The sequence below is a fragment of the Ceratotherium simum genome, chromosome 2, assembly GCF_057802395.1.
Source record: "Ceratotherium simum simum isolate JZ-2026a chromosome 2, ASM5780239v1, whole genome shotgun sequence".
Taxonomy (NCBI): Eukaryota; Metazoa; Chordata; class Mammalia; order Perissodactyla; family Rhinocerotidae; genus Ceratotherium; species Ceratotherium simum.
The window spans coordinates 33,672,767-33,695,068 of record NC_141901.1 but is presented as its reverse complement, the minus strand read 5'-3'; the positions used below and the strand labels follow the sequence as shown (position 1 = coordinate 33,695,068).

Sequence of the window (22,302 nt, the reverse complement as noted above, 5' to 3'; positions counted from 1 at the left end):
AGCGTGTTTATAGGAATCCTCTGCTCTCCAGAGAACATTTTAAGGGCAGGGGCCATCTTGGTAAGTTCAGCGCTTACCTGGGCACCTGTCACATGTAGTGTGTTTTCACTTATTGTGCCTGTTAGCTAACTGGATGAATGAACATGGTTTGTTTATGATAATGTCATTAAATCAGGAAGAAATAAGTACTTAGCAATTCGATCAAATGAAGTTTGGTTTGTTACCTTTGGCTATCACATTCTCCTCCCTCTTTTTCCTCCTGTCAATCTGCCTGTTTGAAAAAACAAGGATGAGAGCCTTTCCCAAGCATAGAAAGGCCTCAGTGGAAATTGCTAACCTCAGTGACACATGAGTAGGACTTGTTCAGTGCCTCTGATCTTCAGCTGCTTTATTCTTTTGTAGGCAGTAGCCAAATATATTGTGATCACCTCTCACTGAGATGTAAAAAGACGTCTTTTTGGTTATATTAACAAGTGTCTAAAAATGCTGCCGTCTTGAACTGATGCCAGCAGATAATGAATCTCAAATTCCTTGTGAATCTGAGGTTGTGTTTGTGGTGTGAACCCAGCTACTAAGATGATTGGCTTTACTTTGATGTCTCTCAATTAGGGCATTTTCTTCAATTCCCAACTAAGCCCAAGTAATTATCTTTTCTGTGTGTATAATAATGATTATTTGTTATAAGACTGAAATCACACTATAGCACCCATTTGCTGGGGAGTGGATGTCTAAATAAGAAAGATTAGTCTTGAACTTCATCCAAAGGATTGTTCTACTGAAGGACCTAAAGGGCCTCAGTTTCATGTGGTTTCTCTTATAAACCAATAACTTGGTTGGGATCCCCTAAGGCAACATTCTAGAAGGCCTCCATCATGGTCATTAACAAATATTTGTTGTGTGTGTCTACCATGTTCAAGGAAGTGGGTAGGATACATAGAGATGTTAGACATGGACCTTTTCCAGCAAAATTAATTATTTTTATAGCATTATATGCATACATAGGTCTGTTACAGCTCCTATAAGATTGCATTGGAGTTATTTATCTCTCTCCCCAATAGGTTGTGAGCCTTTAGAGCAGGGACCATGTCTTCTCTCCAATCCTATTTCATCTGTTTGGGAAGGTAGAAGACCAGAGGGAGCAAACTGATGAAACTAATTACACACTAAGATGATAACCAGGACAGCTAACCATAATAGCTAGCACTGATATTGAGCACCTTCCGTTTGCCAGGCCTTGTTTGATGCACTGTACACTTATTAAATCCTCACAACCATCTTGTGAGGTAGGTACCATTCTTATGCTCATTTTACAAAAGAAGATTGAGCAACTTGCCCAAGACCTCAGGTCCCATCAGTAGTGATGTCAGAGTTTGAACCACATCTGTCTTGCTCAAATCCCAAGCAAGTTCTTCCCACTACCATGTTGCTGTGTGTGTACTAATCTCCTCAGACTCCTTTAGAGAAAAGCTACTCTATAAGAAATGCCTAATTAATCAATCCAGGGTCTTTAACTTCTTGCCTGTAGTCTGTCACTGGGACGTCACATTGCAAGTAAACTAGTTTCCTGCCCAAAGAGTGGTGTGTCAGTTACTGTGGAAACACAGAACTCAGATCTAATTGGGTAAGAAAAGGGGGCACTTAGAATGATAGAACCAGAATTTAGGGAAAAGTTTAGAAATGATCTAGTCTGATACCCTAATCTATTAGATATGGTGACAGAGGACAGGAGAGGCCCAGTGACTGCCCTGAGGTCACCCAGGTGTAGTTACTGGCAGAGCCAGAACTAAACTTAGTCTAGTCTTGTTTCTACCATGTTGTGTTTCTAGTCTTTCTTTATTTTTTGCTAGTTTTAAAACAAGCATAGTAGGAATTGTGTGCATTGTGTCAGGATTTATTAGCACTTCAGTTTTGAAATGTGTTTTCTGTACCCATAGGTTATGCCTGAAGATGGGTGATAGCTATAATTTCAGACTAATCCTATTCTATCTGGAAGCATGGAGAACTTGTCAAGTTGAGTTAATATGGCCTTTGCAAGGTTTTTTTTTTTTTTTATTTTTGAGAAGTCACCATTGCTGCCAGGAGCATGAGTAATGGTGAAGCTTACAGACTTTGTGATGTTTCTACTGGTCATTTCCAGTCGGGACAGGCAAAAATGTCAGTACAAATTTTTCCTCCACTTTGGGTTCCAAGGGAAGGGCTTCAAAGATGCCATATCCATTTCCGGGTTCCAGAAGGAGGCGGGACTACTGTGATAATTGTCCCTGACTCTGTTTTCTGTTCTTGGCACTGTTCCAGGCGACTTGACCTCTGAACAAGTTCCCATGTAATATTCCCTGCCAGAAGATTTTCAAATGGCAAAATGGCTGTAACTGTGCATGGAGAAGTCGACTTGACATCTGTACTCATTAGATAAAGGAAAGGGAAGGGCCCTATATCGAGGATGTGCTTACCCTGTTCGGTGTCCTATAAAAGCGTACTCTGTAAGCCCTCTACCCCCTCCCTCTGTCGAAAGTGAAGAGCTTCCTGGCAGTGGAGAGTGAAAATCTGATTTCATCATCTGGAGTAGCAAAGAGAACATGCGGTCTAGAGATGGACGAGTTGCATTTTAATTACCCCTGGACTAGGTGGCCTTAGGGGGAAGGAAGTTAACTCCTCTGAGCCTCAGTGTTTATCTTTAAGGCTGAGATCAATTTTGATAGTGTAAAGGAAGTATTATATAAACATTCTTAAGTGAAAGAAAGGACTTTTTTCCCCTGTCAACTGAGAAATTTCTTGTGAGAATAAAAAATGAAGCAACTTAAAGAGGACTTTCCTGTATCTTTCCTTTCTCACCTTCTCACTTTCTCTGTTATTCTAGGTCCTTCAATAAGCAAATGCCAAGACAGGGTTGAATGCCTGTAGGGGAAAATGGGGAGGCATCTGGGAAAGGCTGGGATAGCTGTCAGACTTTAGTCTGGGTCTGACTCCAAGTGAAGGAGAGAGGAAGGAAGGAAAGTTGGGTGAAAGTCTCTTAGACTGCAGGACAGTCTGAGGAAGGTTTGGCAAGGCCGTCAGGGAGTTCTGAAGCGAAAGTCATCTGTCCGAGAATTCCTGAGTCTCCTAGGAATGAGTCTTCCTTAGTATCCCTGCACACTCAGTCATTGGCTGGGAGCAGCCTGTGGGAAGCAGGGCCCCTGCACAAACACAGTGATGGATTTCAGAATGCAGCAGCCGGGGCCCTTGGTTAGTTAAACTCCCTGTAATTGGAGGTCTGTAGGGTACATTCTTGTGACCACATCTTGCTTTCTCACTCCAGAAAATTTCGACTAGCCAATATATGAAGCAGAGCCTTCCTTCAAGTTAAGCTACTCTATATCTCATTGACTTTTTGAATTACCTCAAAGTAAGGAATTCATAAAGAGAGAGAAGAAAAAGGGAAGGGGAATGGGAGACTGGTGGGGGAGGGAAAGGCACAGAGAGAGATGGGTGAATAAACTCTAGTTCAGAGGCCTCTTAAAAGGCTCAGCATTGGACCGGCCCCATGGCTTAGCGGTTAAGTGCACGCGCTCCGCTACTGGCGGTCCGGGTTCGGATCCCAGGCGCTCACCGACGCACCGCTTCTCCGGCCATGGTGAGGCCGCATCCCACATACAGCAACTAGAAGGATGTGCAACTATGACATACAACTATCTACTGGGGCTTTGGGGAAAAAAAGGAGGAGGATTGGCAATAGATGTTAGCTCAGAGCCGGTCTTCCTCAGGAAAAAGAGGATTAGCATGGATGTTAGCTCAGGGCTGATCTTCCTCACAAAAAAAAATAAAAAAGGCTCAGCAGTGCCATGAGTGTCCTTGGCAGGCACGAAGGGGACAAGAAGTAAGAGAAAGGAGTTATCCATATACATGTACAGAGTTGGGGTAGGGCAAAATGCCAGACGTTTGCCCCTGGGGCATCAATCTGCTATACCAGGCTTCCGCACCTACATTTTTTCCCCCATTCCTTTGTATTTCTGGAACTAGTGAGGAGGTAAATCTTTGTCTCCCTGGGCGCTTAGCTACCGCTTTGTTACCACTAGTGCTCCCAGTGGTGCCAGCGAGTTCCTGCCTGAGCCTGGACTTGAGGTTGAAGGAGGCTGAAGACCAGCCTCGCTCAGTCCTGCTGCTCCTGGGCTGTTTGCAGTAGATATGGCTGTGAAGGGCACTCTTGCCCTGAAAGGCGCTCGAGAGGTGCTGACGGCTTTAGAGAAGCGTTCCTCCTCCTTCCGTCTTCTCTTCTCCCCTCCGCCTCCTTTCCACGCCCATCTGGACTTGAAATGTCTTCATTTCCTGACATATCTTGGAGACCACAGCCGATTCAGGACAGAGGTAGCAAAATTGAAATTTTCCTCACGCAGCTACCAAGACTCCAAGCCCTTATTTTCAAGCGTTTAAAAAAAACATCACTTCAGGTATAACTTGGAGCTATGTGTGTTTTCTAAAGACAATTAAACTGGGTTTGGCTGCAGTTACTGTTCAGTAATACATCTCGTATCCTGTGGTTGAAGCCAACTTTGATTAACAGTCCCCTTAGGCTAGATCATTACTGTTTTTTTCTGTTTCCCTTTTCTCATAAAAAAAATATTTTTCCTAAAATTTTGTCCTGAGAATATTTTTATGTAGAAAAGTGAGGAGGGGGTGGTTTGTTTGTGTTGTTTTCTTTTTTTCTCTAGAACGTTTGAAAAATTGAAGAGATAGGAGAAATGATTTCAAAACAAGAGAGAGGAGAAGGATGAAATTGTTCTTGAGTTAAAGCATGCAGAGCCTCCCTGAGTTAAGCTATTCACGATACTGCGTTGACTCTGAATTGTACCTGAGTCCCCGCGCTGTCTAAACATCAGAACTTGGTCTTACTGGGTTATTATCTAGGGGGACACCTTGCTCAAGTAACTGCACTGCTCAGGGTCTTATTTGAAAGATGGTGGGGTAGGAAGGATATTGGATGTGTGGGTAGGAAGAGTGGAAACCCTTTAGTTCTAAAGTTCTTGGATTATCAGGCGTTGAGGAGAGTGGGTTTAAAAGCTCTGACCATATTTGCCTCAGGTTCTTGAATAACTGAAACATTGATGAGTCCCCCTACCCCCAAACCCTTTGAGTTATCATTATAATTTCCTGATCCCTTCATAGATTTAATAGACTCATCCAAGGATTAGTGTGCAACCTTTAAAGGGAGAGGACTGGATTTTAATGGGATTTTCAGAGAAGGAAAATAAGTAGGTGAAAAGTTGTTTATGGGTGGTTTTGGTCAGGATATTTGATATGGATGCTGGTACCTCTTTTAAAAGTAAAGTATTTTCTGCCTGCCATGGACCTTTCTGTTGTTCATCCTCATTAAATTAACACAAGGTGCCCTGGAAGCCTGGTCTCTCCGTCCTCCTATTTAGGTCTTCCAGAGAAAGAAAATAGTTATTCTGTGTTATTTTGCCTCATTGTTCTTTCCTTTTTATGAATGTATTAGTTTTATTCTTTAGACTTGCCAGAAAGAGTCTTGCCCAGATCACCTTTGATAACAGGGGTTTGTTTCCAGGCTGGGAGGAGACATGAGCTGACACGTGATGCTGCTTCTTCCTCAGCAGTGCAGTCGGTTTGAGTGGAGAGAGATGCAGCTGGTCACAAAAACCGCCTCTCGTTCCTGGGGGCTTGGCCTGGGCTCGGTCTAGGACTTGATATTCTCCAAAGAGAGGATTTGATTGGGTAGAATTGGGTCTTTTCAGCGTGGAGCTCAGTAACTGGGCAGGTCTGTGCCAGCCGCTCTGCGGCACTTGACTTCCCTCGTGTGCAGTCCGGTGCTGATCCTGAACCCAGTTGGTCAAGGCCAGGTTAGCAAGGTTGGTGTCATCAGATGCCCACAGCATAAACCAAATCATCCACACTCAGAAAGAACTCTTTTAGGGGCTTCTTTTCTCAGAAGGGGGCAGTGGATGTGGCAGCTTCTTGGTTTCACGGCCTTTTGCATTGAGTTATTTGCTCCTCTATTAACTTTGAAAATCATAGAAGAGCAGCAAGGATTCTCATGAGCAGACTTTCCTGATAGTGAGAACATGGAAAACTGAGGCTCAGCTGCCTCAGGAGCAGAGCAGCCTCTGCTGTTACCCCTCCAAGTGTTTAAATCACGTGGCGATTTATTAACACCGAGGTGGGCCCTGGCCAGGGACAGGGTTAATGGATCATGATCAGTTGACTGTCTTTAGAGTGTCAGGGCACCCACCCTCCGTGCCAGGCCTGAGACTCCAGAGGAGTGTGCTGTGTGGGAAAGAGATCCTCCTGTTGGGGATTTCAGCTGAACCCTTCTTTGGTGTAGAACAGTGGCTCTCGACCCTAGGGTCACATCAGAATCACCTGAAATGTTTGTTAAAGCTGCAGATGACTGGGCCTCACCTTAGACCGACTATATGAGTGGCTCCCAAGAGGTGGAGCCCTGGCATCTGGAGTTTTAAAAAATGTACAAACCAGACTTGTGCTTTTGGGAAGACGGGATAGATGCATTTATCCCTATTTCTCCTGCTGAAGTACAACTGAAAACCCTGGACATTATCTATAAAACAAACATAAGATTCTGAGAGGTGGAGAGAAGGGGGACTGGCTGGGGACTCAAAGAATTACATAATTGTGAGTTCCCTGGGTGTTCCTTTCACCTCATATAGCTCAGACTTGGAGCTGAAGGAGGGAAGGAGGCAGCAACCCAGATACGGCAGTGGGAACAGATGCAGACACCCCAAAGGAAGCCTGCTCTGTCTAGCTGGAAGACGAGGAAAGGGGAGGCCTAGGAAGGCAGAAAACTTACAGATAATAACCACCCTTTTCCAGCCAAACACACAGAAAAACTGGCCCCCACTCCCACCCAGGCCAGCACAGGCTGAATGGGGAGCCTAGACCTCCCCCCTTGCTTGCCAGGCTGTAACAAGGTGCCCCAACCTCCCCACTGAGACGGTGTCAGAAGAAGAGTGCCAGGATGTTCAGCCCTGCCGGCTGGTAATGAGCACCCCACCCCCCCGTTCTCTCTTTTGTGGAGAGTGGAGTGTGTTCTCCAGTTGTCCTGGACAGCACTATGACAAAGCCCAGTCAAGGTGGAGAGGATTCTCTGTCCCTGCACCTGTGGGTGGTTCCTGAGGGCATGTGGGGGCTGCTGATGCCATTGCTTCCCCAACACATCGGGGTGCTACTCACTTCATCTAGCATCTGGGGTCTCCAGTACTGCCCTTGAATTCTCTCTCTCCCTGCCCTTCATCTCCATTCTTGTCCTCATCCCCAGCTGCTCAGGGCTCTCCTTTGTGTTCACAGTAAGTTAGGTTCACAGCCAGAATGAATATCCTCTTGTGGGTAACTGCAGATGTACTAGTTAACTTGCCAGGCTTGTGTCCAGCCGCCCGCCCTCCTTTAAGGGAGGGAGGATGGGGTCTACATTTCATGTGCATTTGACAGCATCATTCACAGCCTCTTTGCCCCCTTCTCCCTTTTGTTCCTTTTGCTTCTACTCCTCTGGAATACTGTATAATCTGTTTTTTTCTTGGTGATTTCTCCATGAAATTCTGATTTAGAGTCGGCCTGTAGTCTGCTGAGGCTGCCTTGGCTCCTGCCCACCCTCTGCGCCACTCTCCTAAAGTGCTTGAAGGAAACTGATCAGACCAGACACGACATTTTCCACTTGTCTTTTTGGAGCAATCAACTCCAGGTCCCTTAGAGGGAACAAGTCAGGCCAGGAGCAAATGCATGTGTTTGCATAAGCATTAGTTGTTCAACGTGTGCCCTGGTTCTGTAGCAGAGGACAAGCCTAACTTATTCATTTACAGCTTTTTTTATTGCAGAAAAAGGAGTGGACGTGGGATGAGAGCAAGATGCTGGTGATGCAGGACCCTATCTACAGGTAAGAGCCTAGTCCCGTGCTCGGGAGGGTCCCTGAGCCCCAGGGTCCACACGACGTCTCCTGGAGCCATCTGTCAGGCTGGTGGGTCCAGACAAATTAAAATAAATTTCTACTGCTTTTCCCTTCTGAGACCTGTTGTTTTTGTAGATGTAAGTACAAGAAGCAAATCTCTTATTTTTAAGACTGAAAGGAAAATTCTTCTTATGCGCAGTTGCACTAGGGGAACTGTGAGGGATTTCTTCTTGGCGTTTAATCCAAATCTTTCGGTTGTAATTTGAGACCTTTTCATTTTGTGTTAGTTTTGTCTTAACTGAAATTTCGTAATTGCCTGTATATTGGTCAAAATGAGAGAGCTGGGTTTTTCCATCCCCCTCTTCTCACGATTTCCCACGGTTGTTGTCTGTTCCACCTTTCTGCCCCTTCAGAAACTTGAGTGTAGATAAGGGGTTTGTGATCATTTGGGAGAGCAGAAAGTCACAAATAGAATCCCTAGAAATTGTTTTCACAATGAGGCTGGCATGATTCTTACAGAGATTAGATGACCTCCATCCGTGTGCCAGAGGAATGCCCCATAGCTTGGGCCATACAGAAAGCCAGGGCCCTCCTGGGACCCACCGCTGGACCTTGATTCATCCATGTCATTCTTCTGTCCTGGATCTGTTTTCTTCACTGGGAGAATAGGTATTACCTATGCTTTTGGGATTTGCGGAACTCAGATTTAAATTTTGATGTTGTCTCCTCTCAACGTTACTTGCCTTGGGTGACAAAATGGATAGTGGCTGGAGCTCAACTGAGAAGCTGGCAGCATGGTGACCCTGCTTTCTAGTCAAAGAGGAATGCCTGTGAAATGGAATTTCCATTCATTCAAACAAATATACGTATGTAAAATACTCAGGCCCAGTACTGTGCTAGGTGATTTAGTAGATGACTAAAATGAGTTAAGGAAGTTTTAGTATAGTAGGGAAATGGAGTCCTAAAAAAATCACTGTGGTGCAAGGCAGTATGTCTGACAAAATGAATTTCTTCCTCTGTGTTCCTGTTGTACTTTTTAATGTTGGTTGAAATAGTTGTTAGAGCGTGTTATTGTTACTTTAAAAAGTCAGTCTTTTGCCACTAGACAATGAGGTTCTTGAGGGGACGAACTATCCCAACTTGTATTTCTAGCACCAAGCCTGTGTCTGGCCTATATGGGGCATTTAATAAATGTGTGATGGGTGGTTGGATAAATGTATTGAATTAATATCTGAAAATTAACCTAAGTGTGGTGGTGACTCACAGAAGGGAATAATCACTTTCCACTTGAGTGATAAGGAAAGGCTTCAAGAAACAGATTGCACCAGAACTGAGCTTGAAGGATGTGAATGGACCAACCCTTACCATTTACGTTTAATAAAAGGAATAATTTCTTGTTTTTTTTGTTTTTGTTTTTACGATGGCACCATATACATACGAAAGCAACCTCTTGTCTGGTCATGAACCTGAATCTTGTCTTTTCCTCGTCGAAAGAAAAGACTTTCTCCAAAGTTTTAACATATCCCAAACAAGCTGTTGATTTTATTTTTATAATGGCTTTGTTGAGGTATAATTGACATACAAAAGTAGAGTATATTTAAAGTGAATAATTTGGTAAGTTTTGACATATGTATACACTTCTAAAACCATCACTTCAATCAAGATGATGAGCAAGTGTCACCCCCGAAAGTCTCCTTGTGCCCTGCTGTAATATTCCGCCCCCAATCCCTCCCTGTTCCATCTCCCTCCCTCCTGCCCCCCGCATCCCCAGGCAACTGCTGATCTCCCTTCTGTTATTATAGATGAGTTTGTGTTTTCTTGAATTTTGTATAAATAGAATCATACAGTATACTCTTTTTTTTTTTGGCCTGGCTTCTTTCATTCAGCATAATTATGCTAAGGTTCATTCCTTGGCATCGTGTGTATCAGTAGTTTATCCCTTTTTGTTACTGAATAGTATTCCATTGTATGAGTATAACACAATTTACCTAGCCATTCCCATGTTGCTGGACATTTTGGTGGTTTCCAGTTTTTGGCTGTTACAATGAAAGCTTCTATGACTGTGATTTACAAGTCGTTGTATGGACGTGAGCTTTCATTTTTCTTTGGTAAATATCCAGGAGTAGAATGACTAATTATATGGTAGGTGTATGTTTAACTTTTTACGAAACTGCCAGACTGTTTTCCAAAGTGGTTGTACCACTGGTGGTGTTTGAGAGTTCCAATTCCTTTACATCTTTGCCAACATGTGGTATCATCAATCTTTTTAATTTTAGCCCTTCAAGCAAGTGTGTAGCCAGCCCTGGTGGTCTAGTGGTTAAGATTCAGTGCTCTTACTGCCAGGGCCTGGGTTCATTTCCCAGTCAGGGAACCCCACCAGCTGTCTGTTGGTTGTCGTACTGTGGTGGCTGCATGTTGCTGTGATGCATGAAAGCTATGCCACCAGTATTTCAAATACCAGCAGGGTCACCCATGGTGGACAGGTTTCAGCAGAGCTTCCAGACTAAAGCAGAATAGAAAGAAGGACCAGGCCACCCACTTCTGAAGAAATTGGCCAGGAAAACCCTGTGAACAGCAGTGGAGCACTGTCTGATACAGCACCAAAAGGTGAGAGGATGGCGCAAAAGGACCCAGCAGGGTTCCGCTCTGCTGTACACGGGGTCAGTAGGAGTCAGAATCAACTCAATGGCACTAACAACAAAATACATGTATATTAGTATCTCATTGTGGTTTTAATTTGCATTTTCCTAATGACTAATGATATTGAGCATCTTTTCATCTTATATGCCGTTTGTATATCTTTTGTGAAGTTTCTGTTCAAATCTTTAGCCCATTTTTAATTAGGGTGTTTTATTTTCCTCTTGAATTTTGAGAGTTCTTTATACATTTTGGGTACATGTCCTTTATCAGATATATGATTTACAAATATTTCCTCCAAGTCTGGCTTGTCTTTTCTCTTAATAGTGTCTTTTGAAGAACAGAAGTTTTAAATTTCGATGAAGTCCAAATTATTAATTTTTTATTTTATGGATTGTGCTTTTGGTATTGTGTCTAAGAAATCTTTGCCCAACTCAAGATCACAAAGATTTTCTTCTGTGCTCTCTTCTGGAAGTGTCATAGTTTTAGGCTTTACGTGTAGGTGTATGATCTATTTTGATTCAATTTTTTTATATGGTAAGAGGGATAGCTAAAAGTTCTTTTTTTTTTTTGCACATGAATGTTGAAAAGACTATTCTCTCTCCACTGAAGTACCTTTGTCAAAAATAAGTTATCCATATCTATTTCTATTTCAGGACTCTTTATTCTTTCCCGTTCATCTAGTTGTCTATCTTGACACCAGTACCCCATTGTCTTGATTACTGTAGCTTAATAATAATTCTTGAAATCAGGTAGTCTTAGTCTTCCAACTTTGTTCTTTTTTCAGAGATTTCTTTCAATTAGTATTATATATCTTTTTTCATTCATTCACTTTTAAGAAGAGAGATGGTTTTTTGGGGGGAGGGGACATCAAAGAAATTTTAAATTTTAAAGTGAGTTTTTCTTTGGCCAGCTCCTCCCTCCCTCCCCGCAAATACCCCACAAAGCAGACTTTCTGGGTGTAGTTGCAGATATCTTCCTAATCTCGCAAAACTCAGCAACCTGTGTTTTTGAACAAAGGGATGAAGTTTAGCCAGTGCTGCTCTGGGCTCCCTGATACTTTTCTCATGGATTAAATGTGGTCTGTGTATGTGTGAATTTGTTTATCTGCATGCTATGGGTAGATGAAAGAGGACTTTGTCTAAACTGTATGTCCCATTCTATCATCAATAAGAACATTTATCATCATGATATTATGGTAACATTTACAAGTGGGTACAATTATTTTTCTGCCCTTAAGGAGCCGCACAGTGTGATTCGGTAGCACTGCTGAAGAATCCCTGATCGCTTATGGCTTTTATGAAACACTGATTACTGTAGCCGTCACTTTAGGGAAACTCCTTTATGGTAAAATACATTCTTCTTATTCAAAAGAGGTGCCATTACCACATTGGCAATGAGGATTTTGGTTTTTATTAAGTCAAATTTTAAATTTAAATCTTTTGCATCTCTCACATAGAATAACAGTCATGTTTTTTTTTTCACCGTGGTGAAATATACATAACATAAAATTTGCCATTTTAACTGTTTTTAAGTGTACAAATCAGTGGCGTTAATTACATTCACAATGTTTTGCAACCATCACCACTGTCTATTTCCAAAACTTTGACATCACTCTAGACAGGTAACTCTGTACCCATTAAGCAAGGACTCCTTATTCCTGCTCCCTGAGCCTCCAGTAACCTCTAAAATCTCTAAAATTTTAAGAGACTAAAAGCACTGTGGTGGACATCTAATCCAGTTTTCTCTCCATTACAGGATGCCTCTATTTCTCTGAAATGATTTGCTATTACAGTGTTCTTCATTAAGTGAAGGCAAATTTCTTTACGTAATTTTTGTGCATTTATCCTAGCTGTCTTCTCTGGAGCCACAAATATATAAATCTTATTTCTCTAAAGTTCCTGAAGCCAGTCTTCATTATATTTTTTTCCTAGACTCCCTGATTTCAGAACACAGTATTTCCTCTTAAAATTTGTTAGAATTTAATATGATATCCCAGATGCTGTCTTATCAGTGTAAAAATATAGAAACACAGTTTTACCCTCATGCTAGGGAGTTTTGCATTCATTTTTTAAGAATTAGAGCACACGCTATTTTGCTGTTTTGTTTAACAAACTGTGTTAGGTCCTAGGTCATGGTGGATTTACTGTCCAGAATCTTTAAGATATTCACAGTAATTCTTTTTAATATAGACTTTTTTATTCTTTATGTCTGCAGTTTTCTGTTTTATTTTTTAGCCTAAATACGGGATTTTACGTATATCAATTTTCAATGTTAAATTAGATATAATTCATTTGAGCCCATTATTTAGAGTTTTTGAATTCTTGGAAATCAGGGTTCAGACAGGGAAGCAGGCAACTCTGAATGTTATGGCGTAAGAAATTTGTTATAGGATTTAGACTTATACAATTGTGGTAGGACCTGGGAGGTACAAGGCCCAGAAAAGATCAGAGAAGTCGTTAGTCAACCCTGACGTGGGTCATAAGTCAGAGTTTGCAAGATGTTAGGTGCGTCCACGTCCACGTTTGCAGGATGTTAGGAACTGCAGAGAGGACGGGTGCAGATATCTGCAGAAGGCTGTTGACTCTTTGTGGCTGCTGCCTTTGAGTTTGCAGTGAAGCTTTTGAGGGTAGAGCCGGCTTTGCTGCTGTTCAGCAGGACTGACAGTTATGAAGGAAAGCCAGATATGGAGCACAGAGGAGTGAGGACAGATTGCAACTCTCTGGCACCTCCTTGTCCATCCTTTCCCGCCTCTAACCAGTGATGACCTTCAGAGCATAATAGCTGCTGTTTCATTTCCGCCTCCCACATCTCCCACAAATTTCTTTTGTGAGCAATTCAAAACTGCAGCTCTACAGGGAAGGGAATGCTGAGATACATCGTCCTAGCTTTGCTGAGTTGACCCAGTGTAAAACCATCACCCTAGGTTCTAGTAGCAGGCTAACTGTCCTTTAGTTTTCTGTTAAGTGCAACTTTAATAAGAATATTTTCATCCCAGTCACTGATGAGGCTGTTGAATAGAACAGGGCTAGGCCTGGAAAATGAAGACTTCATGTTTTTATTTTTCCTTTACTTATTTTGGATTTTACTTCCTTAGTTAACGTGCTTATTTTACCCTTTCTGGTTTAAAGGGCATGCTTATAAAAAAAAACGTTAAATAGCGTTGGAGTAATTGTACCGTTATAGAAGTCACTGTGCTTTTGAGTTTCAGTTTCCCTGCCTTGGTGTCTTCTACCTTAGTCTTATTGGGCACTGATAGAATTAACACATTTGACTAAATCAGCCCCTAGGAGGTTTATGTTCCTCGATACTAGGGACCAGACTGACGAGTAAACAAAAATCCTTTTTTTTTAACCAGAGGATGTAAATTAATCGACCTGAAGTCCTTAGGAGCTAGACTGGAAATAATTCTCCCAGTTTTGAGTATAAATGATCAGACCAGGTAGAGTCCCCATAGGGTTTCCAGCCAGTCCTCAGGAATGGCATTAATTAATGTCTAAGCAGTTGGTGAGATGATTAGAAATTAGAAAAAGTGTGCTCCAGTTTTGGCCCTCCACATGAGCCATGCTTTGGTTTTGAGCAAGTCAGAGATAAATTATTCAGGGCTAACTGGGGAAGGGTGCATGGAGAGCTGGTGTGTGTTGTTGCTCATTGTGCTGGGCAAACAGTGGTTTATCAGTCTGGGACCAGTTGGGAGACAGAACTCACACAATGATTTAACGGGAGAAGAATTATAAAGAATTATTAAGCTGTAACAAAACAGTACCTTTAAGATGTAAAGAGCCCTTTTAAGAGTCCTCTAGGGATGAAGGAGAGTACACAAGGAAGCACAAAGTTGGAGGGGGGCCCCTCCCCTAGGCTGGGGTTCAGATCTCACTGTAGAAGGTGTGTTGTAGCCACTGGTTGGCACAGAAGCTCACTGGATTGCCTAGGTCAGAGCTGGTCCCCAGTTGCTGCGAAAATAGGAAGCAACCCTCAGGGGCTGGGTGCAGGAGAACTGCAGCTAGTGGGTGGGTGCACAGAGGGAGTTGGGGCATCTCTGTGGATGGCAGGCCTGGAACACTCAGGGTCTTTTTGGGGAGGGCTATGGGAAGGTGATCACCAGGCCGCACTGGGAATGCGAGGTCGCTGAGGGACTGTGTGTTCTGAGCACGTGGCTGAGACAGAACACCAACGGATGTCCTCATACCCACACGGCTGATGGACTGCAGCAGCCACAACCAGCAGGAGAAGTGTCCTCCTGCAGTGTCCTTCCATTGTATAGAGAAATAGAAACAGCCTGCTCACTGTAAAGGAGACATACTTAAAGGAATTCTGTCCATTATCACAGAGCATGTATTGAAAGGGCAGGAAATTGATCATCGGTAGAAGTGGTTGAGCAAGCCATCATCCCTCCCCTCCAAGAATCCATAGTCAAATGAGACTTGACATGTGCTACCTCAATCCTGACACCAACCCCGAGTGGTAGACTCTGTCATTCCCATTCTGAAGATGAAGACATTGAACTTCAGAGATAGTAGATAACTTTTCCTTGATCACATAACTAGTGAATGGTGGGAGGACTGTCTGGCCCCCGAACTCTTGTCCTTTGTTTCAGCACTCTGCTCAGGGTCGTCCACATTTCAAGACAAACTCATTTATTTGCCTTAGTATTTGGTTTTTATCATTTCAAAATGATATATCAAAGTGCAGGACATTTTGCAGGACACAAAAAACTGGATTTTAAGGTGAATGACATGTTTTCTCTCTTGGGGATTGATAAACCTGTTCTATTCTGTGGTATTTGGGAATTTCTTGGGAAATCAAGGGCCCCGTGTAACATGTTTCACTTAGATAACAATCAAGAGTTCAAATCATCGAGCCAGAGAAAATTAAGGAAAGATAAGTGTCCTCAGGTTCAGGAAGCACATCAAATTGCAAGCAAGGTAAACAAAAAAATTGGTTCTTAAACTCTAGACTCATAGTAATGAAACTACAGAATGTTAGAGACAAAAATTTTAAAACGATCTGGAGAGGGAAAAATATATTGCCTACGAAGGAACACAATTAGGCTGATAGCGCAAATGGAAGACTGAATTATCTTTAAGAACATGATGAGTCAAGTTAAGTGTCAAAGCTTAGAAAGTACTCCTTTAATACCTTCTTATTATGGAAGTAAGGTAGAAAAAATCTTAGGCAGCATTTCTAAAGACTTGCAAATAAATGAAAAGGCATCTGTTCTGAAAGGTGAATGAGTAATTCAGATCAAGGAGAGTAAAGGAAGAATAAAGCTGGTATTTATGAGATGGAATATGTGGGGACTCACAGGAGCAGTTTCATTAGAGAGGTGGAGGCAGAGTCTACTAGTCACTTGGTATGAAAGGAGAACCATGGTACGATGGATTAGAACTTAGCAGTGGGATCAAACAAAGATACGTTTTTAAAAGAGGAGATAGTGATGCCTTTATAAAGGGAGAAGGAAAAGAGGCCTTAGGGATTAAGGTAAAGGGTTTTAATTTTTATTTTATTTTATTTATTTATTTATTTATTTTTTGTGAGGAAGATCAGCCCTGAGCTAACATCCGTGCTAATCCTCCTCTTTTTGCTGAGGAAGACCGGCTCTGAGCTAACATCTATTGCCAGTCCTCCTCTTTTTTTTCCCCAAAGCCCCAGTAGATAGTTGCATGTCATAGTTGCACATCCTTCTAGTTGCTGTATGTGGGACGTGGCCTCAGCATGTCTGGGGAAGCAGTGCGTCGCTGCGCGCCTCGGATCCGAACCCCGGGCTACCAATGGCGGAGCGTGTGCACTTAACTGCTAAGCCACGGGGCCGGCCCAGAAGGTTTTTAAAATGTGTATAATTGTAAGCATTCTTTTTTTTGAAATGGAAGTAGATACTATCCTAACCTAGGATATATAGGTAGAATCACATAATTAGGAGAGAAGATAGAATATATCATAATTAGTTACTCAATATTGTTTTCTAGAACCAGAAAAGCTCTCTCGGGATTCTTAAAGATGTCTCTCCAAAATCGATGTTTTCTCTCCAAAATCAGGTAGAAACCCCCCACATAGAGAAGATTCTACTCTGTAACCTCCCTTCCTTCAAACCTCCACACACCCACATCCCCAACTTCCCAACTCAAACCCTTCACGCGTGCATTCTCTTCACTCCGTTGTCTGGATTATGGAAGGGAACTGAGGTACCAAGCATCCTTGAAAGGTCAGAGAAGGATGAGCAGACCTGGAGTTGAAGCCAGTTCTTTGCTTTTATACATACATGTCTCATTTGCTCTCTCCCTGATTTACAAGGGATGGGGTGACTGCATCTTCCCATATTATTTTTGTAAGGCTGAATGTCTTCTCCAGCCTCCCAGTATGTGAGGTTCTTGAGGTACCCCTGCTAAACTGGGAAAACTGATAGCCAGGAATCTAGAGGCAGCCCAGCCTATAGATCTCTCTTTAACTTCTCATATCATTTCTGGGCCAGCCTATCTGAAGGATATGAATGTCCATCACTCTGGTCATGAGTAATGTTTCATGTAGAATTGATGTTTTTATTCCCTCCAGCTTCAAAACCTTTCATACATAGTGCCTTTTCATACATATGCATGAGTAGGAATTACTCATCCAATTTTATGCATGGAGAACCTTATGAACTGAGAAGGGGAAGGAAATATCATCCATGCTCTCTGGCTTCAGTTAGTTCCTCACGGCTGCTCTGTGGTCTTTATTCGCCCCTGGCAGAAATTCCGCTCGCTCATGTACCAAGCCCTTTTCACCGTCTTCTATCTGTCAGCTCTGTCTGTACACCCTCACTCGCCTTGGGTGACTCCTATCTTCTGTGGGATTCCTCAGCTTTCCTCCTCCTCTTCAGCACATCTTTGTGTCATTGCTTGCATCACTCTGTCCCCTGCCTCTCTGTGGTTCTGGACCTGTCTTCTCTTGTTTCTTCAGCATCGTGAGCCATTAACTATCCTTCCGCCAGCCACTCAATCTGTCACTTTCCGTGGACTCCTCCTCTGTCGTGCAGCTCTCTCCTATCCTGAAATAGCCTCCCTCAACCCTGCTAACCCCATTCAAGCGCACATCCCTGTCAGCTCTTGGCTCCCTCCCACAGCCCTGGGTATGTTTTTACCAGGGCCCACCATCGTGCAGTTTCTCGTGGTCTGACTTTGATTTGCACCACTTCTCAGAAAAGGCTCCCTCCGTGTGTGTTGTGCACGCTCCCAGATACACCAGCACGCCCTAGGTTTTTCTGCAGTACCACCCCTCCACTTCTCTTGTTCCTCCTCTTATTTCAGTTTTTTCTGTCTCCCTCTCTCTCGTTTGCTTTCAGCCCTACATACTTATACGCATTCTTTATCGTTCCTTAAAAGCAAGTTCTGCACTTTCATCTGTATACCTCATTATAGGCTGACAAAGTCGCTTGTGCTTAGGAAGTCGCAGTGAACACCTGTGATGGGCTGTGAAGCTCCATCAAGGGACTGCTGACCCGTAATTCATTCCCGGCCTCTCGGCTCTGTGTCGCATGCACATATTAGCATGCGTGTCCGAGACCTTTCTTTTCCTGTCTTTTTCTCTTTCATCTCTTCTGCTCAGAAGTCATTATATGCCTCTATATAGAAAGCATTGGGAATGTAAAGACAGATAAGGCATAGCCCATCTCCCTAAGGTCCTCACGGTGGCTCCTACTTTCTGTGATGGTTTTCAGAAAAGCGTTCAGGGGAATATAATTGAGGCATAAGTTTTAAAATGACCGAATAGTACATGCTTGTTGAAAATAAAGTAGTGAAGAAGTTTTATAAGGGAAAAAGTCAAATGCTCTTCCTTCATCATCTGTTCCTTTAGTATCACTGCATATGCAAATATACTCAGATGTTTTTTCACAATCGGATATTATTCTGCACGTAGTTCTACAATTAGCCTGTTTTTCTCTCATTAATATCTCAAGGACTTCTTTCCACATCTCTGCTTACAGACTTCCCATGAAGGCTTTGACTCTGAGAGCTCCAAAGGGAAAGTGGTGGTTTAGGGAAACCAGTGTGGCCTGGAATGCAGCGTGCCCCAAATGCAGAGAGATTCACGTCAGGGAGATGAACTAGGGAGAGATTGCCCAGTAATCTGAGGGTAATGGGAAGAATGGACAAAAGGGGTGACAGCAGTAGAAGCATGGAAAGGGGTCAGTGTGTGAGTTGTTTTAAGCTTGAATCATTCACACTAGTCACAATCTGAATAAGGAGAATAAGTGAGGGAGAATCATCTTATTTGGGGAGGTAGGAGAGGGAAAGAAACTCCCAGTGAACTCAGCTTGAATCTTTCTGCCCTTTCTGAGAGCTTTCTGCTTCCAATGAATCCCACTTGATTATTAAATTCAATGACAGCAAAAGAATGGAAATTTTTGTCATGGTGACTCTAAACATGAGCTTATAAAGGCAGTGACCATACTCGCTTTGTCCACTACTATATCCCTAGTGCCTGGAAGCATCCTTTCCACAGTAGTTGCTCAATAAATACTGCATGACAAAGCTAGAGCCAGCTTGATCCACTTGTTTGCTGCACTACAGTGTTCATTTCAGAAAGGCCATTAAGCCTACTTATCCTCTTAGTGGCTCAAAGCACAGCCAAATGAGGCATGAAGCCGGCCAGAGAGTGAGTAGATATAAACAGCAGCAAACTGAAGACAGAGCCACCAGAACTATCAAAGTTAAGCCTCTGGATCAGTCTCTCTGTGCCAGGTCTTAGAGGGCATCTTTTACACTAATAATGATTGAAAATCCAATCAGGCCAAGTTTAGAAAACTTCATGTAATTAAACATTGTCTACCGGGGAGGTAATTACCCTATGGAGGAAGAAGCAAAGGAATAGAGAAACCAGGCCTGGTCCCAGTTCTGCTACTAAATGACTGCTGGTTTCAAATTTCATTGCTCTGTGCTTCATTTTCTCCTCCTTGACTGCATGAAGGGATATGACTTAGAATTTGTGCAAAGCATTTGAAGAGTCTTAGATGGGGAGATGTGTGCAAAGTTTAACCAACACTCCCTCCCTTGCCTCCTCTCCCTGCTACCCAGTAGGCACTGGCCTGGGCGTCCTTTGGATGGTTTGACCTTTTATGGGACATAGATACATTTAAGAGTCTGGGGAAACTGGATTCTCTCCCTAGAACAATTCATTCTTGTGAATACTTGCAAAGTTTTGTATTTTAGAACAATTCGTGGACCCCATAGTCCCGATGTTCATCAATTCTAAGATAAGACCCCCTGGTGCCAACAAGCATTGTAAGCTGTCTTTGAGTATTTTGCATCTCAAGCCAGGAAGGTTTATCATTGGTTGTCCTGTTGTAGGAGGAGGAAAAAAAAACCTATCTAGTTTTCTTAATAATTTAATGTTTGAATGATTAATGGAGTTTACTTTATCAGCCCAAGAAGCATTTGTTTCTTGTTAGAGGAGTCGTCTTATTCCAAACAAACCAGTCTTGGTGTATTGGTGGGTTTCAGATCAAGTAAGGGGAGAGGATTTGCACAGGAGAAGGCTTTATGTTACCCTGGTTGTCCCTGGGTTCACATGGATATGGGGAAGTCAGCATGGGGTCTGTGTTTCACACTGGTATGTAAGGACGATGTAATGGGCCAGGGAAAGGGCCATTGCGTGACCAACCTTTACCCCAAAGGCAAGTAAAGATTGGTGTTGATCTGGAACTGTAGCCCCTGTCTGACAAGCCCTTAATAGTAATAGGTAGTCTCTATGATTGTAGTAGGACAGTATCATAGCTCATCCCACAGTGGCAGCTTGGGCGTTCTGTACTACACACCAGTCCAGATGTTGTGTTGCAGTGCTCTGTTCTCTAACCTGGCTGGGTAAGCTCTCTGGGCTGCTTCTTACGTCTTGGCACAGTTAGGAGGAAGAGTGATGATATCCCACATCTAAGAGTATAGCCAGTTGTGAGCCTGGGCTTCCTTTCTGGTAGCACAGACCTCAAACTGTGGAGGTAAGGATGACTGGGAGGTCCAGAGGGTTATGCACAGAATTCAAGAAATATGGGATGAGAAAAACTAAATTGTCTGCAAGTCCCCACACCCTTTATCAGGAGACCCTGAGACGCAGCTGTTGAGGAGTTACAGCCATTCCCAGTTGCTGGCAGCAGTCGTGATCAAACCATGATTAATCAAGGAGTCCTCTGTGTTTAGCTTAACATTTCTGCCTGTCAAGTTCTTATTCATCTTTCAAGGTTTATTTTAAATACCATGTCCACCAGGAATTCTTTTCTGATTTCATCCCCAGTTCCACAGTGGGGATCTAATTTCTGTTTCTCTTTTGGACCCTAAGGCTATATAGCCCTTAAGTTCATCGTTGTATTATAGCTATTGATCTGTTATGTTTTTTTAGTAGGAGCTACATTTCATTCATCTTTATGTCTCCTTGACCGCTGTCTTGCACGTAATTGTGCTCAATACATATTTGTTAAATAGAACTCTTCTTATATCTTTGCAAAATTCCCAGGAAGTGGGTACTTTCATCCTATAGACGTTCATCCAGAATTGAATGGATGGATGGGTGAATGAACCAACCAACCTGCACACATTTTTTGAGCCCTGAATGTGACCCATATATGAAGGTATTTGGGGAAGGTGACAAAAAACGTTAACATTAGAACATCAGAACGTATGTTCTCATAGAAGATAATAAACAGCACACAAATGACTATAAAAAGGCAGCACTGCACTTGGGAACACTAAGAAATGAGAAGTCAAGTGACCTTGTTCAGCTTTGCTCAGGGAGAGGGCTCAGCATCTCTTCGTGCTGTGGGATTAACCACTAAGCAAGGCTGCCTTCGAAAATATACCCCTCCTTCCTCAAGTTGGCCAAGGATGCCAGCCCCGTCCTCTGTTATCGCTGTGCAGTTAGCTCTTTCTTTGAAGGGCTAATAGTCTTTTTTTGTGGATTATCTTGGTCTTTGACTTTATCTCTTGTCCAGTTTGTTGCAGTTTTTACCAATAATTTATGACTGTCAGAGGGCAGATGGGAGAATTTAAACCATAATAAACAGTAAATATGTTCATCTTGTTTTTAGTAATGGCCCCAATAGAAGGGTTTTTGGAGGGGAAGAGCAAGAAGAGCCTCAGAAGGGCAACCCCTGATGGACATGATCTGCACGTGGGCTCCTTGTCCTTCATTAGCACTTAATTGTTGAAGATGCTACTGACTGCTGGGGGAAGTGGGGCATTGCTGGTGCATTTCCTTCCAGAGTTGAACTGGCCATTCAGGCAGTGGGCCAGTGGTCTGATCTGCCTGTCCTTACACCCAAACACTGTTAAAAAAAAAAAAAGAAAAAAGAAAAAAGAAAAAAAACTATACGTGTTTGTATGTGCATGTGTGTATATATATATATATACACACACATATACACACACACATGCACACACATTTATCATTGTGTGTGTGTGTGTGTGTGTAAGAAGTATTTTTTTATCAAAAGAGCTAAACCCAAATCCTTCCAAACTGCCTTTTTTCACTGATGGGAAGGACAAAGCCCTAAGGAAACAATTAAGCCTGTCAGATGTCTTTGCTGACAAAGAGGAATTTGACAAGCTAAATGTAAGAGAGAAACTGCAAGTGCTCATAAACCAGGTCCCAAGAGAGCCTTTAGTGTCTCTGGCCAGGCCTCCCACCCTTCCACTCCTTTATATTTACATGAGCCCCATCCCTCAGGTCGTCGGAGCCAGGATGAATTAGTGCACGTCTCCTCCCTAAGAAGATGGTAGCGAAATGTGTCTGGCTGCACGTGTTTTCCTTTTGAT

At 42.8% G+C, this 22,302-nt stretch overlaps 1 protein-coding gene across 2 annotated transcripts in view; it reads left to right on the top strand.

Moving 5' to 3' along the window:
- Positions 1 to 22,302, top strand: part of LOC101395489 (carboxyl-terminal PDZ ligand of neuronal nitric oxide synthase protein) — a 283,171-nt gene that overhangs the window by 197,285 nt on the left and 63,584 nt on the right. The window contains exon 4 of one of the 2 annotated variants that reach the window (XM_004424825.3): positions 7,818 to 7,876. In XM_004424825.3, the coding sequence (XP_004424882.3) occupies positions 7,818 to 7,876 (59 nt within the window). Of the gene's footprint in view, positions 1 to 7,802; positions 7,877 to 22,302 lie in introns of both variants that reach the window. The other variant, XM_004424824.3, reaches the window with a different exon arrangement.